This window comes from Gymnoscopelus braueri (genome assembly GCF_963280865.1).
Source record: "Gymnoscopelus braueri genome assembly, chromosome: 12".
Lineage (NCBI taxonomy): Eukaryota > Metazoa > Chordata > Actinopteri > Myctophiformes > Myctophidae > Gymnoscopelus > Gymnoscopelus braueri.
In genome coordinates, this window is record NC_137614.1 from 26,907,281 (window position 1) to 26,922,259 (window position 14,979).

Here is a 14,979-nt window from a genome sequence, read left to right on the forward strand (position 1 = left end):
GAGACAACTATGTTTGCCTTGATTAACTCAGATGTATTGTAATAGGGGATGCCTCTGATATCCAAATAAATATTCAATCAAATGTATAAAAGACAAAAATGGAGTCCACTTTTATGGGTCACAGGTAAATAAATATCCCTTTATTGTTTGTTTCCTACATTTTGTTAGTCATTATCATTTCAAAACATTAAGAAAGCAACAGCTTTCATGAATTAGAAATAAATTCAATGATTTTTCAAAAGAATGTCATAAATAAAATAAAATAAATTCCATAAATTAGAAGACAAATGTAGATCTGCTATTTTCACTTGTTTGGGTCCTGGGGATACATCAAATGTCTCTTTTGGGTCTCGAGCTAAACGGTTTGGGAATCAGTGATCTAGACTGTTATTGATGATCCCCAAGGGAGAAATTCTGGTAATGTAGTAGCTACGGCAGTAATCATGAAACACAGGATAGGTACATCATGTAAGAGTAGAGCGAGTAAGATTATAAATAAAGAATACATTAAAATAGAGCCTGACCCCAGACAGTCAATGGCTCAGTAGGTAGAACAGCTGCTTGGGCTTCTTCAGAAGGTTCCCAGTTTGAGCCCCGGCTCCGCCTGGGTCAGTGTCGAAGTGTCCTTGAGCAAGACATTGAAACCCTAACTGCTCCCGATGAGCAGGTTGCTGCCTTGCATGGTGTGAGTGAATGTAAAGGCACTATATAAATGCACCAATCAGCATGCATAGTCTATTAATAAGTATAGTGTGTAATATATCACCAGTTAATATAGTAGTATGCATGAATATACATATATTGCCTATGAACCTATCACCATCGGAGATGAGATTGTATAATATGTGTTGGCTGGCCCTTATCATTGGATCTGGATATAGTCTATCAATATATGCAGTCTACTTTATATGCAAACCAAATTCAAATCTGATCAATAATGTTCAATAAACAGTCACAAGCCAATGAATCATATTGTAATGCTTAGACTTTATTCATAAGACTTCATTCAGAAATGGCCTATAATTCCCATACTTACAAAAAACTGTTGCAATGCATTCAGTCACCAGTTGTTAGGAAGTGTGCCAGGCCTAACATCAAATGACTCACCTGAGCTTTGGATATCCTTTATTCACATCCTGTTTCTTCTTGGCGAAACTGTGCTGGACTGCCTTGTGCCTTATCACATTTTACTATGTGTAACTTGGTTGGGCTATAAACTAATCAGAAACACATTGGGTTTTTTTTTTTTAGAGAACTCATTAGGAGAGTATAGTGAATTAATCACTGGCAACGTACTGTACTTTGACAAAGTGTTTAAATTTTTGGTGACCTAAATGGGGGAATAAAATTGATTACTGAAGGCCCCACCCACTTTTGAAAACATTCTGCCCTGCTCATACAGGTCAGCATGTTGCACAAGTGATCTGAATATGATAGTCACTTGTCACCTTTTCTTCAGGAGTTGTTTGAATTACAGAGGGCACACAAGGTAAGACATTTGTTTATAGTATGAATCCTAATGTAGCTTACTCAATGGAAACATTAATTGGGAATATCTGTACAACCATTACTTATTTTTCTATTTATTGAAGGGAATACGTCAATAACAAAAGGAACCAGTTCTGCTCTGCTCATTTTTGCAGTCTCTGCTGGAACAAATATGGGTAACGAGCAGTCCAGCAATGAATATACGGTACAATTGCTCAAATAACATATTCATATTCATATGTTATTCATATAAGTCATGTAGTATGCATGCATGCACCTTAACCACTTGGCTATCAGGATGCTCTATGGAGAAATATATTTAACTGTACTGTAAATTAACTGTAGAGTAGTGAGTAACATTTCTCTTTTATCGCAGGAAGAGACAAGTCTTGGGAAACATGCAAATGGAGGGGTGAATGGCCTCGCTGTAAACATCTCATCCAATGGCTTGGATGGTAAGCATCTAGATCTCTATATAAAAATAGCACACTAAGACATGACAGGAGTAAATACCAAGACATACAGTAAATAGACTCACAAACAGAAGTCAATATAGAATGTGAGAAAGCAGGTCAAGACATGAAGTTAGAGGAGCATGCTCTGTCAGTGCTTAGAGAGTACATACATTATTACAACCAAAAGTCACTGGAAACACATTTTAATAAGTATTTCTAATTAGTATCCTTTTGTCCAGTGAATGAAACCTTAATGCAACACCTAAGATGACATTTGATAATTGTGTGCTTCCAGTTTTGTGGCAAGAGTTTGCGGAAGGCCTACCTGGTCAATGCAATAATATAGATATTAGTTAAAATTCTGAATCATTATGAGCTCAAGGTTAAATCATGTGAATTAAGTAGGCATTCATTCACATGAAGTTAGATTGAACAAACATTTGTATTAATATTTAATGTGAATTAATCTTTTATTTGTGTTACTATTCATTGTAGCAAATGCATTAACGGTGCAGAAAAGTGTTACTAATCAAACTAATAAACAGTTCATATAAATCTAAATAAGGAAGACATTACTTTATTTTAATTCATGTCTACTTAAAGGGATATTTCACAAAAAAAAAAAAAAAGGGTCATTTTATCGCCTACTCAGGCTTATGCGAGCCCCCCAAACAGTTTTTAGGTTACTTGATTCAGTATTTCGATATTTGATATTCATTTTATCAGACACGCACGCCCCTTCCTATACAAACCCATTATAACTTCAAACCCATTATAACTTCAAACTCAAACTCAAACTCTTTTTAACATGTTAGATCAAAAACACCCGTCCTTGGTTCTGGTGACTCATCCAGCCCTCCTAATACGTGAGGGGCCGTGTTTTTTCCATTACTTTTTTCATTTACTTAATTAAATGTTGTTATTGTATTTAATTTTTTTCATATTTTCTTTTTTTAAATACAAAATAAATGGAAAAAAGTAATTGAAAAAACACAGTCTCCTCACGTATTAGAAGGACAATATCAGTCACCACAACCATGGACGGGTGTTTCTGATGAATCTAACATGGTTAAAATGGTGTTTGAAGTTACAATGGGTTTGTATTGGAAGGGGGCGTGTCTGATAAAATGAATATCAAATATCTAAATACTGAATCAAGCAACTTAAAAACTGTCTAGGGTGCTCACAAAAGCCTGGGTAGATGATAAAATTACCCAAATTTTTTTCAAAAGTGAAATATCCCTTTAATATGAGAGTGCAGTGTTATTCGTTGTCACAATGAACTAACATTTCCAATTTAGTGTATTATGTTGAATTGGACTTTGATAATGCTCTGACAAACAGCAGACTCCCATTTGCATTGGGTATTGCATCTTAAAATGTAAACTATAGGCGTTGTCTCAGACATGGACACACATGATACTGCTATCTGTTTGATCTGTCATAGTGTACAGTAGTTTGTTGCCTTTGATTAACAATTTCACTGCTGGACTCACAGTGGCTCTTCATGGGGTTTATCTAAGACATAATATTGATCTCAGACTTTTGAAACTTGCGTCACTCTTTACCTAACAGACTAGCCCATGTTTGCTTGTCATAATTAGGATGGGTTACTTTGCAATGAGGTTAACATTAACAACTGGAAAAAATGATTTGTCAGTGTTGCAGTTGCACCAATACTGTAGGGAACTCCTTTAGCAAATCAGAGTTTTGACCAACAGCATATTGTAGAAATTACATGTACAAATTAAAAAGTTTTAGTTTGTAATTTATAAGCATGATCAAGTGCTATATAATAACTATGGTTTCTCATTTGCAGTCACCAGCAACACAATTGGTACGCAACAAAATGGTGCGCCCCCCTCATTAATCTCTAACAAAGAATCAAATGAGGGCGACTGTGTGATTATTGAACCAGAGAGCCAGATTGCTGGAGCTCAAGCCATTTCTGGGAGTCCCGATTCCACCGATCAGAAGAATCTTGAAACAGATTCTGAATCTCACGCCACCTCTGAAAACCACAAGTCTACAGCTCAAGAGGAAGAGGCTCAACAAAAGAAAGGGAAAAAAGTTAGTTTCTTTGGTAACATTTTCAAAAAGACAACAGAGCCTCCATCTAGAGAGTGTGATGTTGAACAAGATGAGAGCTCAACTGTAGATCAGACCGATGCAGGTGCTCCAGTTACCGATTCACAGTTTGTGAGTATAATCTTTGTTAAATTTGATGTTGGGGGGACAGAGATATGTGTGTGTGTGTGTGTGTGTGTGTGTGTGTGTGTGTGTGTGTGTGTGTGTGTGTGTGTGTGTGTGTGTGTGTGTGTGTGTGTGTGTGTGTGTGTGTGTGTGTGTGTGTGTGTGTGTGTGTGTGTGTGTGTGTGTGTGTGTGTGTGTGTGATCAGCAGCAATCTTTTCCTGTCAGTAGGTTTTGTGAATGTATTACCTCCCACCCATTGTCCCTCCAGACTACAATAAGAAGGAGAGGCCTGTGATGATTGATTGATGCTTTTACAGATGAAAATGCATATACATGAACATATATTTGTACATATCTGTCAAAAGGACACAACAGTGGGCAGTTATGGTGGATGACCTAACCCCCCCCCCCCCCCAAACAAAAAATTAAAAAAGAACAGGCGGTTCTGTTGTCCTGTACAAAGTTGAGGGATCACAATTCAGTTTCATTACCTCTCACAAGCACACAATATGCAAAGGAATGCCTTTCAGCCAGATAGGTACAAATAATTATCCCTCTCTGCCACTTCAGCAGCAGTGGCCAGAATGGAGATAGAAGCAGAAATTCACAGCAGGGCAAAATTACATCTTTGTTCAGACAACTTCTCTCAGCATGTTCAACAGTTGTGTTGCCATTACCACCAATGTATCTCAAAACAAAGAACTGGATTTCTCTAAAAATGTCCAGTTTCTTTGATGCATATCTTTGGATGTGCAATGATAATATTCTTGTTTTTATTCTCTACTTCTTTAAAGAGTTTTAAATAAATAATTACAATCTAATGATTTAACATTGTTATATTGCACCATTTTGAAACTAAAAATCTAAATGTTATGCTGGAAGTTTTGGCTTCTTACTTTAGTTTTACTTCATGGTTTATATGTTTCAGCATCCCTGTCATCAGTGGAGCTTAATTGTGATGGCAGGGCTGTATTTGATGAAATAAACAAAATGACCATGTGCATAGAATGGTCAAATTGTAAATTTAACATACATAACATACTAACATACTTTCCATATTAAACATTGGGATTTCAGGTGGGAATATAATTCGAGTGTAACCATTTCCAAATGGTGGACATTAACACTACTGTTATAAAGTAGTATCTAGAAAGAATTAGCTTTCTTTTTTAAATGGCTACAATCAGGTTTGACTGTTTTTTTATTCTAAAGATGTTCTCCATCCCCATAAAGTAAGGTATTTAATTTTCCTGACATTTCTCATAGCATAACTCTCAGACATTGCTGAATATCAATGAGTGTGGGGGGGAACGCAGACATTAATAAAAGGGTGATTGTTGACAATGCCCCGAGTAGGCAGAGGCATGGTTGGAATTGTGCACCCATCTCAATGCTGTGATTAACAGACTCGCTGCTTGCATATCAGCTCCACAGCTCCACCACATTCTCAAAGGCATATTCTTTGTGGCTGTGTATAGGAGGCTGCCGACATAAAGCAAGACGCAGAAACATTTAAGGAACCAAAAAGTGTGTCTCTAGACCCTAGTCCAGAGGAAGGAGAAACTCAAGATACTGGCAAAGAAAACAATCAGCTTGTGGAAAACGAAGAGGAAAGTCACGCAGAAGAGAATCCAGTTATGAACTTCTTCAAAACACTAGTAAGTCAGCTATATTTAAAGCAAATTCAGTGGTTGTTTGGCTACAATTAATTTATACCTGATGATAAATCATATTTATCTAATAGAATTGGGCAGTTAATGTTTCAAACTGTGTAACAGTTTAAAAAATAGTTTGAAGTCAAGTCAAGTCACCTTTATTTGTATAGCACATTTAAAAACAACAGATGTTGACCCAAAGTGCTTTCCATTCAAGATAACATCATAAACACCTCATAAAATACAACATAGTAAAAGAAACATATATACCTCAATAAATAATAAATACCTCATACAAATACAGCATAATAAAAGAACATAAAAAGCAATACAATTTAAACACAAAAGTTCAAATACATTCAATGATCAAAGTAGACCATAAGTTAGTTGCCCTCAGACTGAGCCAAAAACAAAGGAGAAGAGGTGAATTTTCAGGGTGGATTTAAACTTTTCAATGGTGGAGCTGGACTAATGTGCAAAGGAAGATTGAACAATCTTGAAAGAAGCACTAACGCCAGTACATAATATAGCCTTGTTATTTTTATAAATTTTGTGGCTAAATAATTTTGATCAGTCAGAAAGCTGAATGGTCAACTAGAAAATAAAGGTATTAATGTTATTAATTGATCATGCAATAAAATGTATGATTCTAGAACTTGACTAAGGCTTGATTAAGTTTCACACTTTGGGGTAGACATAAATTGGGGGTCAAAGATGCCGAAATAAATGACAGGACCGTATCAGTGGGGGTTCTGTCTTTAAACAGTGTCTTAAGTCAATGATTGGGGTTATTCTTTGTGACGGTACGTACTGTATGAGAACTTGGGGGAAATGAAAGCATCCATTAAAAAATCTGTGTGGTGACAGAGCCTGATGGAAAGTGGACAACAAACAGCTATTGTTTTGTCCTCTTCATCATGCCTTCCTTTGGAATCATTCTTCTTTAAAGACCATAGCCCCCCAGCCCCATGCTAATCAAATCTTTGAACATGCGGGAATGTGGTGGCCTTTTGTTTAGGCCATAGTGTGAGCTCACAAGGGAGGACTGTGCGATTGGAAGTTGAGATGTGTGAAGATAGAGCGAGGGAAGGCCTACGCCATCTCCAGTGCACAATGGCTGTCACAATGACAGCGCATGTACTGTATGTGCTCTATCAGGGACCTCAGTGTGCACTCTGTAACTCTGTTAGCTTGTCATAGAGGCCTACAGTACGTCTACATTACTGAATGGCTTCTTTTTCATCAACAAAATAATTTCTCTGTTGCTACAGCAGACATGATTATCTTTATTTTATTTTATTTTGTTATCATTTAAGCTTTCATCTTAACTGCTTTGGTAGTTCCAACAATACAATGCTCATTAATGCTTACATAAAAGTTTTGACTTATTTTTGTACTATCTTTTATCATGCTAAGAATTAAATAGACCATTCATTTTGCTTCCTTCATTACGCAGGGGAAACCTACTAAGACACCCAAAACAGAAACAACCACGCCTGATGCTACAAAAGATCAGGTGAACACGTGGTCACAACACATCAGAATATGAGAACGACATACTAAATGCTTCATGTTCTTTTTTTTCTTTTTTTAAACTTAAACTTCACTTATTCAATTTGCCATATCTTTGTTTTTCAAAACTACACCAAAGGATACAAAGTCTCTTTCAATCTGGATCATTATTTATTAGACGACACTTTTATGTTATTGAGGGGAAAAATGTGTAATTAAATAATACAGATATAGAAATAGCATTAACCTAATTACAATTTCAGAGAGTTGTTGTAATGGCCTCAGAAATTTTATTATTGTTTGTTAATTTCTTTCAGCTTCTCCCAAGCATATTAGATTCTTTTTTTTGGTAGATCCACATTGCTCACTCTAATCTTAACTAGCACATCTAACAGCTTCCTTTTCTTGTTATCAAATAGTTGCAGAAGGAGATCCAACCAGCAGCAGCTACTACTGTGAGCACATTGCCTGTTAAAGTAGTATTTTATTTTATATCATTTTAATTTTGTTTCTCATTATGCTTGCTGTTATGAATTGCACTTTAATTGCAATTGCAAAGTTGCCCTGTTAGCGACATTATAGGCCTAGGATGCCAGATTGCCAGTTGGTCGGCCGGTCGGTTGTTCTGTCTGTCAACACTTTGGTCCCAACTCCCAACTCCCAAATCAGATATAGGCTCTGCGCTTAACTGTAGTCCGGGGTTTCCAGAAGGTGGTATACCCGTTTCCTGTTCCGGTTCAGTTTCCCAGCATCGTTTGATTGGCTCGGCAGTAGATTTGTACAGGATATGAAATCATACTTGTGTTCAGTTATTTATTTATTCTTTTTTTAATCTGAGGAGCTCTAAAGGGGAATTCACTCCAGACACTACACAATTTTGAGCAAGGTGACTCAATATTAAGTCAATGTAAAGATGCAACACCGAGTAATAAATTGCATCTGCCAAAAGTAATGCGAATACTAGAGCAATCACGCAAGTTCAAACATTTTCAACTCAAACGAGACGAACAGAGCTATTCAAATCCATGCAGGACCCTATAAGTGGATGCGTCAATTTCAGCAAATATCACTTAAAGTGAAAATGTTGCATACAGTGTGAATTCAACAGGGGGACACATTTCCCACCATTCAAGTGAGTGATTATTTTTTTGCACATCTGATGTATGGTATATGCAACTTAAGATAGCCAATGTTGGTTGGTTCAAACCATTTTGGTCGGATTGCGTGTAAGGAGCAGCACAGCCTCTAGGGGCCGCTAGCAGGGCTTTTAGACCCTTTCTTGTTATACAGTTGTGTATAATGGTAAACCCTAACTCTGATTTACTCATGTGTCACATTTGTTACTGTTTAATTTGCCAATTATGCCAATCTACTCATTCCAAAAGCTTTTTTGTATTTGAATTTTGTAAGAAGATATGATTAAAGCTATTAAAAAAAACAAAAACATTATAACATAAGGTACATCCCTATAAAATTGACATGAAAAGTTAGCATTAAATCATGTGATGATCATCTGCTGTTATTGCCTTTGCATCAAATCTCTCGATTCAATAGGCTGCACAAGTAGCCGATCCCCCTGCAGCACCCAAAGGAATGTCTATCCCACCACCACCTCCTCCAGAGCCACCAAAGATGGAAATCAAAGGGGAAATAGCTGCCAAACCCGTAATGGCCTCGCCAAAAGCAGAACCAAAAGCTGCTGCGAAGGATTCTAAGGCCGCAAAGGGAACATTTTCCGTGGATACATTGACCAAATTCTTTCGTCCAAAGGTAAATAAACTATATTACTGTCTAATGGGGTGGCTTAATAGAATATTGACATTGTGTCTGATTATAACATAAACATATTGATATGAATTTGAGGCACTGTTAGGTAAAAGATCTAAAGCCAAGGGTGTCTCAACAAGTGGAGCCAAAGTCCCAGCCAAGACTGCATCAGGGGTATAGTAGATTACAATACTATAGTCATCTCAAACTAACCGGCTGTGGCTCATCCTGTCAATCATTTAATCTGACTTGTGGTGGCAGACACTACATACAGTCGCTGTCTCCCTTTTGTAAGATAATGGTCATTCCCTCTGTACAAACTAGAAGATGTGAGATTAGGTACAGCAAGTGCAGTACCACAAAACATTCTCCCCAGTAAGACATCTCCAAACAACAACTTTTCTTAATTGGTTTCATTGTGGAGTATCTGAAGTTGGCAGCGTTGTGTCGCGTTGTCTACCACATTGCTCTTCACTACACAACTGGACACTGAACATCCTTTTACAGTCAGTCACCATTCTCTCCACCTTGCCATTATAACAGACCAGCCATACCGCACCATACCATACCATACCATACCATACCATACCATACCATACCATACCGTACCGTACCGTACCGTACCGTACCGTACCGCACCGTACCATACCAGACATAAATGACATCATTTCATGTGTGTGCTTTGTCATTTATTATTGACATGTCTTGACATGTGAATCAGAATAAAAATAAAATCATTTCATTCTCCCATAGGAAGTCGAGGAGGTGCTTCAGCCAGTTGTAGAAGTTCAGGTAAACCAGTGCAAAATGTTAAAGCTTGTTAGAAGCTTGTTTTTTCTTTTCAGGGAATGTTTGCGTAATTGTTAGGAGTAGAGGACAATTAGCCTGTGCAGACTTCAAAACTGACTTCCTTTTTTCCATAGTGTGATTCTTCTCTTTGTAGGTCATATCATCAGATTCATCATCCAACCAAAGGCAAATTCACATCAGCATAGCCCCAAATACTTTTAATTAATTTGTTACTTCTTGAAGTTGACCAACTTCAACTTCAACTTCAGTTTATTATCAAATCACAAGTTTACACCAGGTCTAAAAGAGAGGGTGCAGTTCTTTTGTGTAAGCTTCCCACAAATTGCTGTTACATTTTAAATAAAGAATAAGAATAAGAGTGAACATAAGAGTACAAATATCAAATGTACATGCAGTACATAAAATATATATAATGTATGTGTTCCGCAGTCTCTTTGGAAAATAAAACATAGATATTAAATATGCATAAAATGTATGGGAATGAGAATGTATCTACAGTCCTACACATTTACATCACATTCTTTCTCGCCTCATCAGTTACTGAATATGTTATAACTTACTTACTTAGACTTTTAAATTCCCTGAGGAACAAAGGCCATAGATGAAACGCCCTAGACGACCCAGTGCGTCCGAAGCTCCTGACCCCGACTCTAGGGGTCAAAAGCTTCGGACGCACTGGAATATATTATAACCTGCTTCATACAGTAAATTGTCTCCCCTACAGTTTTTTTGTGAAAGCAAAATTTACAGGAACACTCATGGAATATTCCATATTTTCAAGATTTAATATTTTGATGGCCCTTGTTGGCCTATTGAAAAAAAAATCTAACTTCAAACTAAGCTTCTTTCAGTCGGATGACATCTCCCCATAGTATATAACTAAATGGAAGGCCAGGTTGGCAGCATTGACTCTGCCAAACAAATAATCTCCTTCGATCAAGTTCTAAGTAAAAAAAATTACTCATTTCATTTAATTCATCCCTCTCATCTCACCTCATCTCACATTCTCCCACAGCCAGTGGAGGCGGCAAAGCCAGTTGAGGAGGCGGCAGAGCCACTTGTAGAAATTCTGGTAAATAGGCGGAGAATGTTCACTCTTGGAATCTTTCAGTCTTTTCAGACAATTGTCGCTCAATCTTTTGACTTGAAGGCCTGGTACAGAATATCACAAATCATCAAAAGTAAAATCTCTCAGTGGTATAGATTTCCTCTCTGTAGTTCTTCTGTTCATCAGATTCATAATTTGAGTTAACATAAACTATACAATATTCCCAACATCACAACACTATTTACTGGCTTAATACTTCTCAACCCTTAGGCCTACTGTATATAAGTCTGAAAATGAATTGATTTTGTAGAATGATAGGGTGGTCAAACTATAATTTAGGTTTTACCCACAAATTCTACCATTTCTAATTCTGCTTAATTTGAATTGATCAAAATTAAATTGATTTTGTTGTCCTTCAGACAACTGAGGAGGAGCCACTTCCCGATGTAGAAGTTCAGGTAAATCAGCAAAGGACAATCTTAAAAGATCTTCCGTTATAATATCGAAACATTCTACCTCTTCTAAAGAAACACTTTTCATTTTTCTGGTTTCAGGGTGGATCTGACATTTCTCTTACACAGATCTTTCTGCTTCTCCTATCTGGTGCTGGTGTCTTTCCCGCCCGACGTTATTTCCTCTTTTTCTTTTGCAGGTGGCAGTTCTGCTTCACAGTGGTCATTTTTAACTGCCATTAAAACTATAAATAATTAATTCTATAATTATTCCTCTTTTGCTGTGCTCATAAAGAAAGCAGATGCCTCTAAAGCTAGCACTCTGGAGGCTGCTGCAAAGCCAGAGGTGGCGCCCACAGCTCAGGAGGACAAGAAAAACCCCTCAAAACCATCTGCCTTCCTTTCCTTTTTCAAACCAAAGGTAAGGAATTTATTTGTTTAAACTTCATCCACCCATAATGTGTGATCTCTGAATGAGTGAAATACACATTTTCCAAAGACGTCACAGAATTGAGAGTAACAGAGTAATGTGAATTTGAGGTACTGTTAAACCAAATGGCCTCAAAAGTCAACGCAGCTTCTACCAGTGGAGTTCAGCTGCTCAGGAAAACTACTGGAGTGGTAAATATAGAATAATTGCCGCCCAATCAGAGTGTTTTTTTTTAACAAGAGTGATTTTATGAGCTCATGCTGGTATTGTTTTTTGTAGCCTACTTCATTATGTGCTCTAAAAAAGTGGTTCTCAAACTTTTTCATGTCAAGGACCCCCAAAATGATATGTATTTGGCTGCGGACCCCCCCCCCCCCCATCTCAAAAATATTTTGTGCTAGGGATTTTTCAAAAGCAGATCTACAAGCTCATAGCGCGGCATGCCGCGCTATGAGCTTGTATATCTGCTATTTTTGAATAGCCAATGTATAAAATCTGGTTAAAGTGGTTAAAATCATTGTGACACTATATTAACAAATTTAGCTGGGGACCTCCTGGTACCCCCCCACGGACCCCTGTCCCTGGGGGTCCCCGGACCCCACTTTGAGAACCAATGCTCTAAAACAGCTGTTTTGTCTGAAGTCTTTTCAAACCTCTGTTATTCGTGATACTCACAACTAGATGCGCAGCGATGCTTGATTTGTCATTGCTTATACAATAACTAAGAAATTATGTTGACTGTTTTCCTAACAGCAGTTAATGTGTCACACTGTCCAACTAAGCTTTTTAAACAGAGCAAATTTGATGACAAAACTGGCTAATCAATTTGTAATGTTGCTCTAAATATAATGACATTTTCTACCTCAACTCTGTCAGGCTGCTGAGCCCAAGAAGAAAGACACTCCACCTCCTCCGGTGGCAGCAGAAGCGGCGCAGACAGTGAAAGCCAAGGAGGACCCTAAAGCACCAGAGGCTCCTGCGGATAAGTCAGGGCCTTCCCAGGAATCACCAAATGTCCCGAGGAAATTGGAGAAGAGGAACTCCATCCACTTGTTCTTCAAAAATCTGGTAGGGTGAGCATCTCTTTTATTCACTGCTCCTGGGTCCTGCCATGAAGAATTATTAGGGTGCATCGCCATGCATACACAAATAAAATCTTTTATATGATGATCATCAAGATTAAAGTAGCTGATATGCACAGGGTGACTGTTGTGGTACCGTATGTTGTTCACCTCCATCTCCACTAGATGGCATAAATAATTCATTGTTGTGCCATGAACAAAGCAACTTCAGAATCAGAATTTTATTGTCACATCACTGGGTGAAATTAGTTTTTGTGCAAATTGAATGTGTACTGAAAAACAAAACTGGTTTATCCATAATATAATGACATTTTTGGAATCACCATGATTGAAGTTTTACTTTGCGTGATGTCACCCAGACAACACTACCTCCAATGTGATGTTAAATGCAGCTTAGTGAAATGATAAAAAGTTCAAATATAACTTGTCTTAATAATAATAATACATTTTATTTGTAACACACTTTATATTTGACAAAAATCTCAAAGTGCATAATGTAACTATACCACAGTCGGTATGGCTTTCTTTGGAATTCAAATGACAGACCATGAACCAAAAAGCATAAATCTGTCTGGAAAATCAACTGAAGGGTGGGACAAAATTTAGATGAATTGTGTGTGCTGTGAAGCATCCCATTTCACATAATAAATGCGCAAATAACCCATTTACTAAACATCCTTTATGTTTTCTCTTCAATTACAGAGTCAGAAGCGTAACTCCACAGATGCCGGAATCCAAACAGAGCAAGTGACCACTGCACCAGCAGCTGAAAAGGCCAAATGATTTTTTAAATGTATACTTCATCATGATCCTATTGCTCATGACACGGATATATAACAAAGTTTTGCCTTAAGTTTCCCTGTCCCAACAGCCCCGACCCACACCTCCTCCTCCTTCCCACCCAACACCCACCCATGCCACCATGAACTATGAATTTTTTAAAACTATAATTTCCAACAGTTACACAATGGAAAAAGAAGGTTGTTTAAAGGGGAAAACCGCAAGTGAGTACGGTAGTTTAAAGGAACAGGAGCATTTTGCAGGTGGTTGATTCGATTGGTGTTTTGAAATAGTTTAACCACTTAAACCCTCTATACTTTGTAAACTGGAAATGAGTTGCCTCTGTACTTGGTGCACTCTTCTTTCATTCTACACCAAATCTCTTCAAGAAAGATAGCTACAAGCTACAATATCTACAAGCTCACAATGCATTGCTATGTGACGCGTATTTTTCGCAAATGTTCCCCCCCGGAATAGGGGTGCTATGGGGTTCAAGTGGTTAATAGCTTCTTGGTTGTGAGGATGTTTAAATATATATTTTTGGTCATATATATGTCATGACAAGTACAGTATAGGGATGTGAGTGAGAAACCTTTTCTATAGGTGGCTGTTAAATGTGACTTCTCTCTGTGACTATGATTATTTATTATTGGAACTTAATACACTTAATAGTCTAATAATACAAAGCTTTGCTTTTAGATGTTAATTTGTCTGAAGAACATATTGTAATGGCATTACAGTGTGGCAATTTCAGAGGATATGGTGATTTTTGTTACGGAAACGATAATTACGGAAATATAACATGAACATTCAACAGCAAATATAGCTTCAATATTAGTCATGATAGGTAATACTGATTAAATAGGGAAGCATGTTCATATAAGTATTTGGCTGCAATTTAACTTATAGGGTTTTACAGTCCAGTGAGGAATCAATGGCAATGGTTTCTTTGTGGTATCTTCTTCCATAGTCATAAATCACAGCTTACTAACTTTCAATTTGACTGCCATGCTTTGTGTCATCTTATGATAAATGTTGGTTGGCTTGGTTTGTTATTTTTGTCTGCCATATGTGTGATATTAACGTTATTCTTTTTGGGTATATTTCTGTAACCTTTATAAAGACAATAAAGACTATTTGTCTCCAGTTCATGAATAAATGAATGGTTGTGTTGCATAACTTGTATATAAGACATGACTGAACAAGTTTGGCAAACATGCAATAGGATATCTTACTCAAATCATACACCATGCTTTAAACATAAACTTATGCTATTGTTGTTGTTTTTTACATTGCTGGTACACTT

General features: G+C 37.2%; 1 protein-coding gene across 7 annotated transcripts; it reads left to right on the forward strand.

The window, feature by feature from the left end:
* The first annotated feature begins 1,168 nt into the window (after window positions 1-1,168).
* bcas1 (brain enriched myelin associated protein 1) lies at window positions 1,169-14,836 on the forward strand. Of its 7 annotated transcripts, XM_080445880.1 has the most exons (16): window positions 1,169-1,489; window positions 1,593-1,693; window positions 1,865-1,943; window positions 3,763-3,890; window positions 3,954-4,142; window positions 5,616-5,795; window positions 7,249-7,308; window positions 7,724-7,759; window positions 8,859-9,074; window positions 9,825-9,863; window positions 10,897-10,953; window positions 11,349-11,387; window positions 11,677-11,802; window positions 11,922-12,002; window positions 12,688-12,879; window positions 13,596-14,836. In XM_080445880.1, exons 2-16 carry the CDS (start codon window positions 1,661-1,663, stop codon window positions 13,674-13,676), a joined length of 1,536 nt encoding a protein of 511 aa, XP_080302006.1. In that variant the 5' UTR covers window positions 1,169-1,489; window positions 1,593-1,660; the 3' UTR covers window positions 13,677-14,836. The 7 variants fall into 7 exon arrangements, with proteins under 7 accessions (XP_080302006.1, XP_080302004.1, XP_080302003.1 ...); XM_080445878.1 differs by having other exon boundaries at window positions 3,763-4,142; window positions 12,688-12,884; XM_080445877.1 differs by having other exon boundaries at window positions 3,763-4,142.
* Window positions 14,837-14,979: the final 143 nt, after the last annotated feature.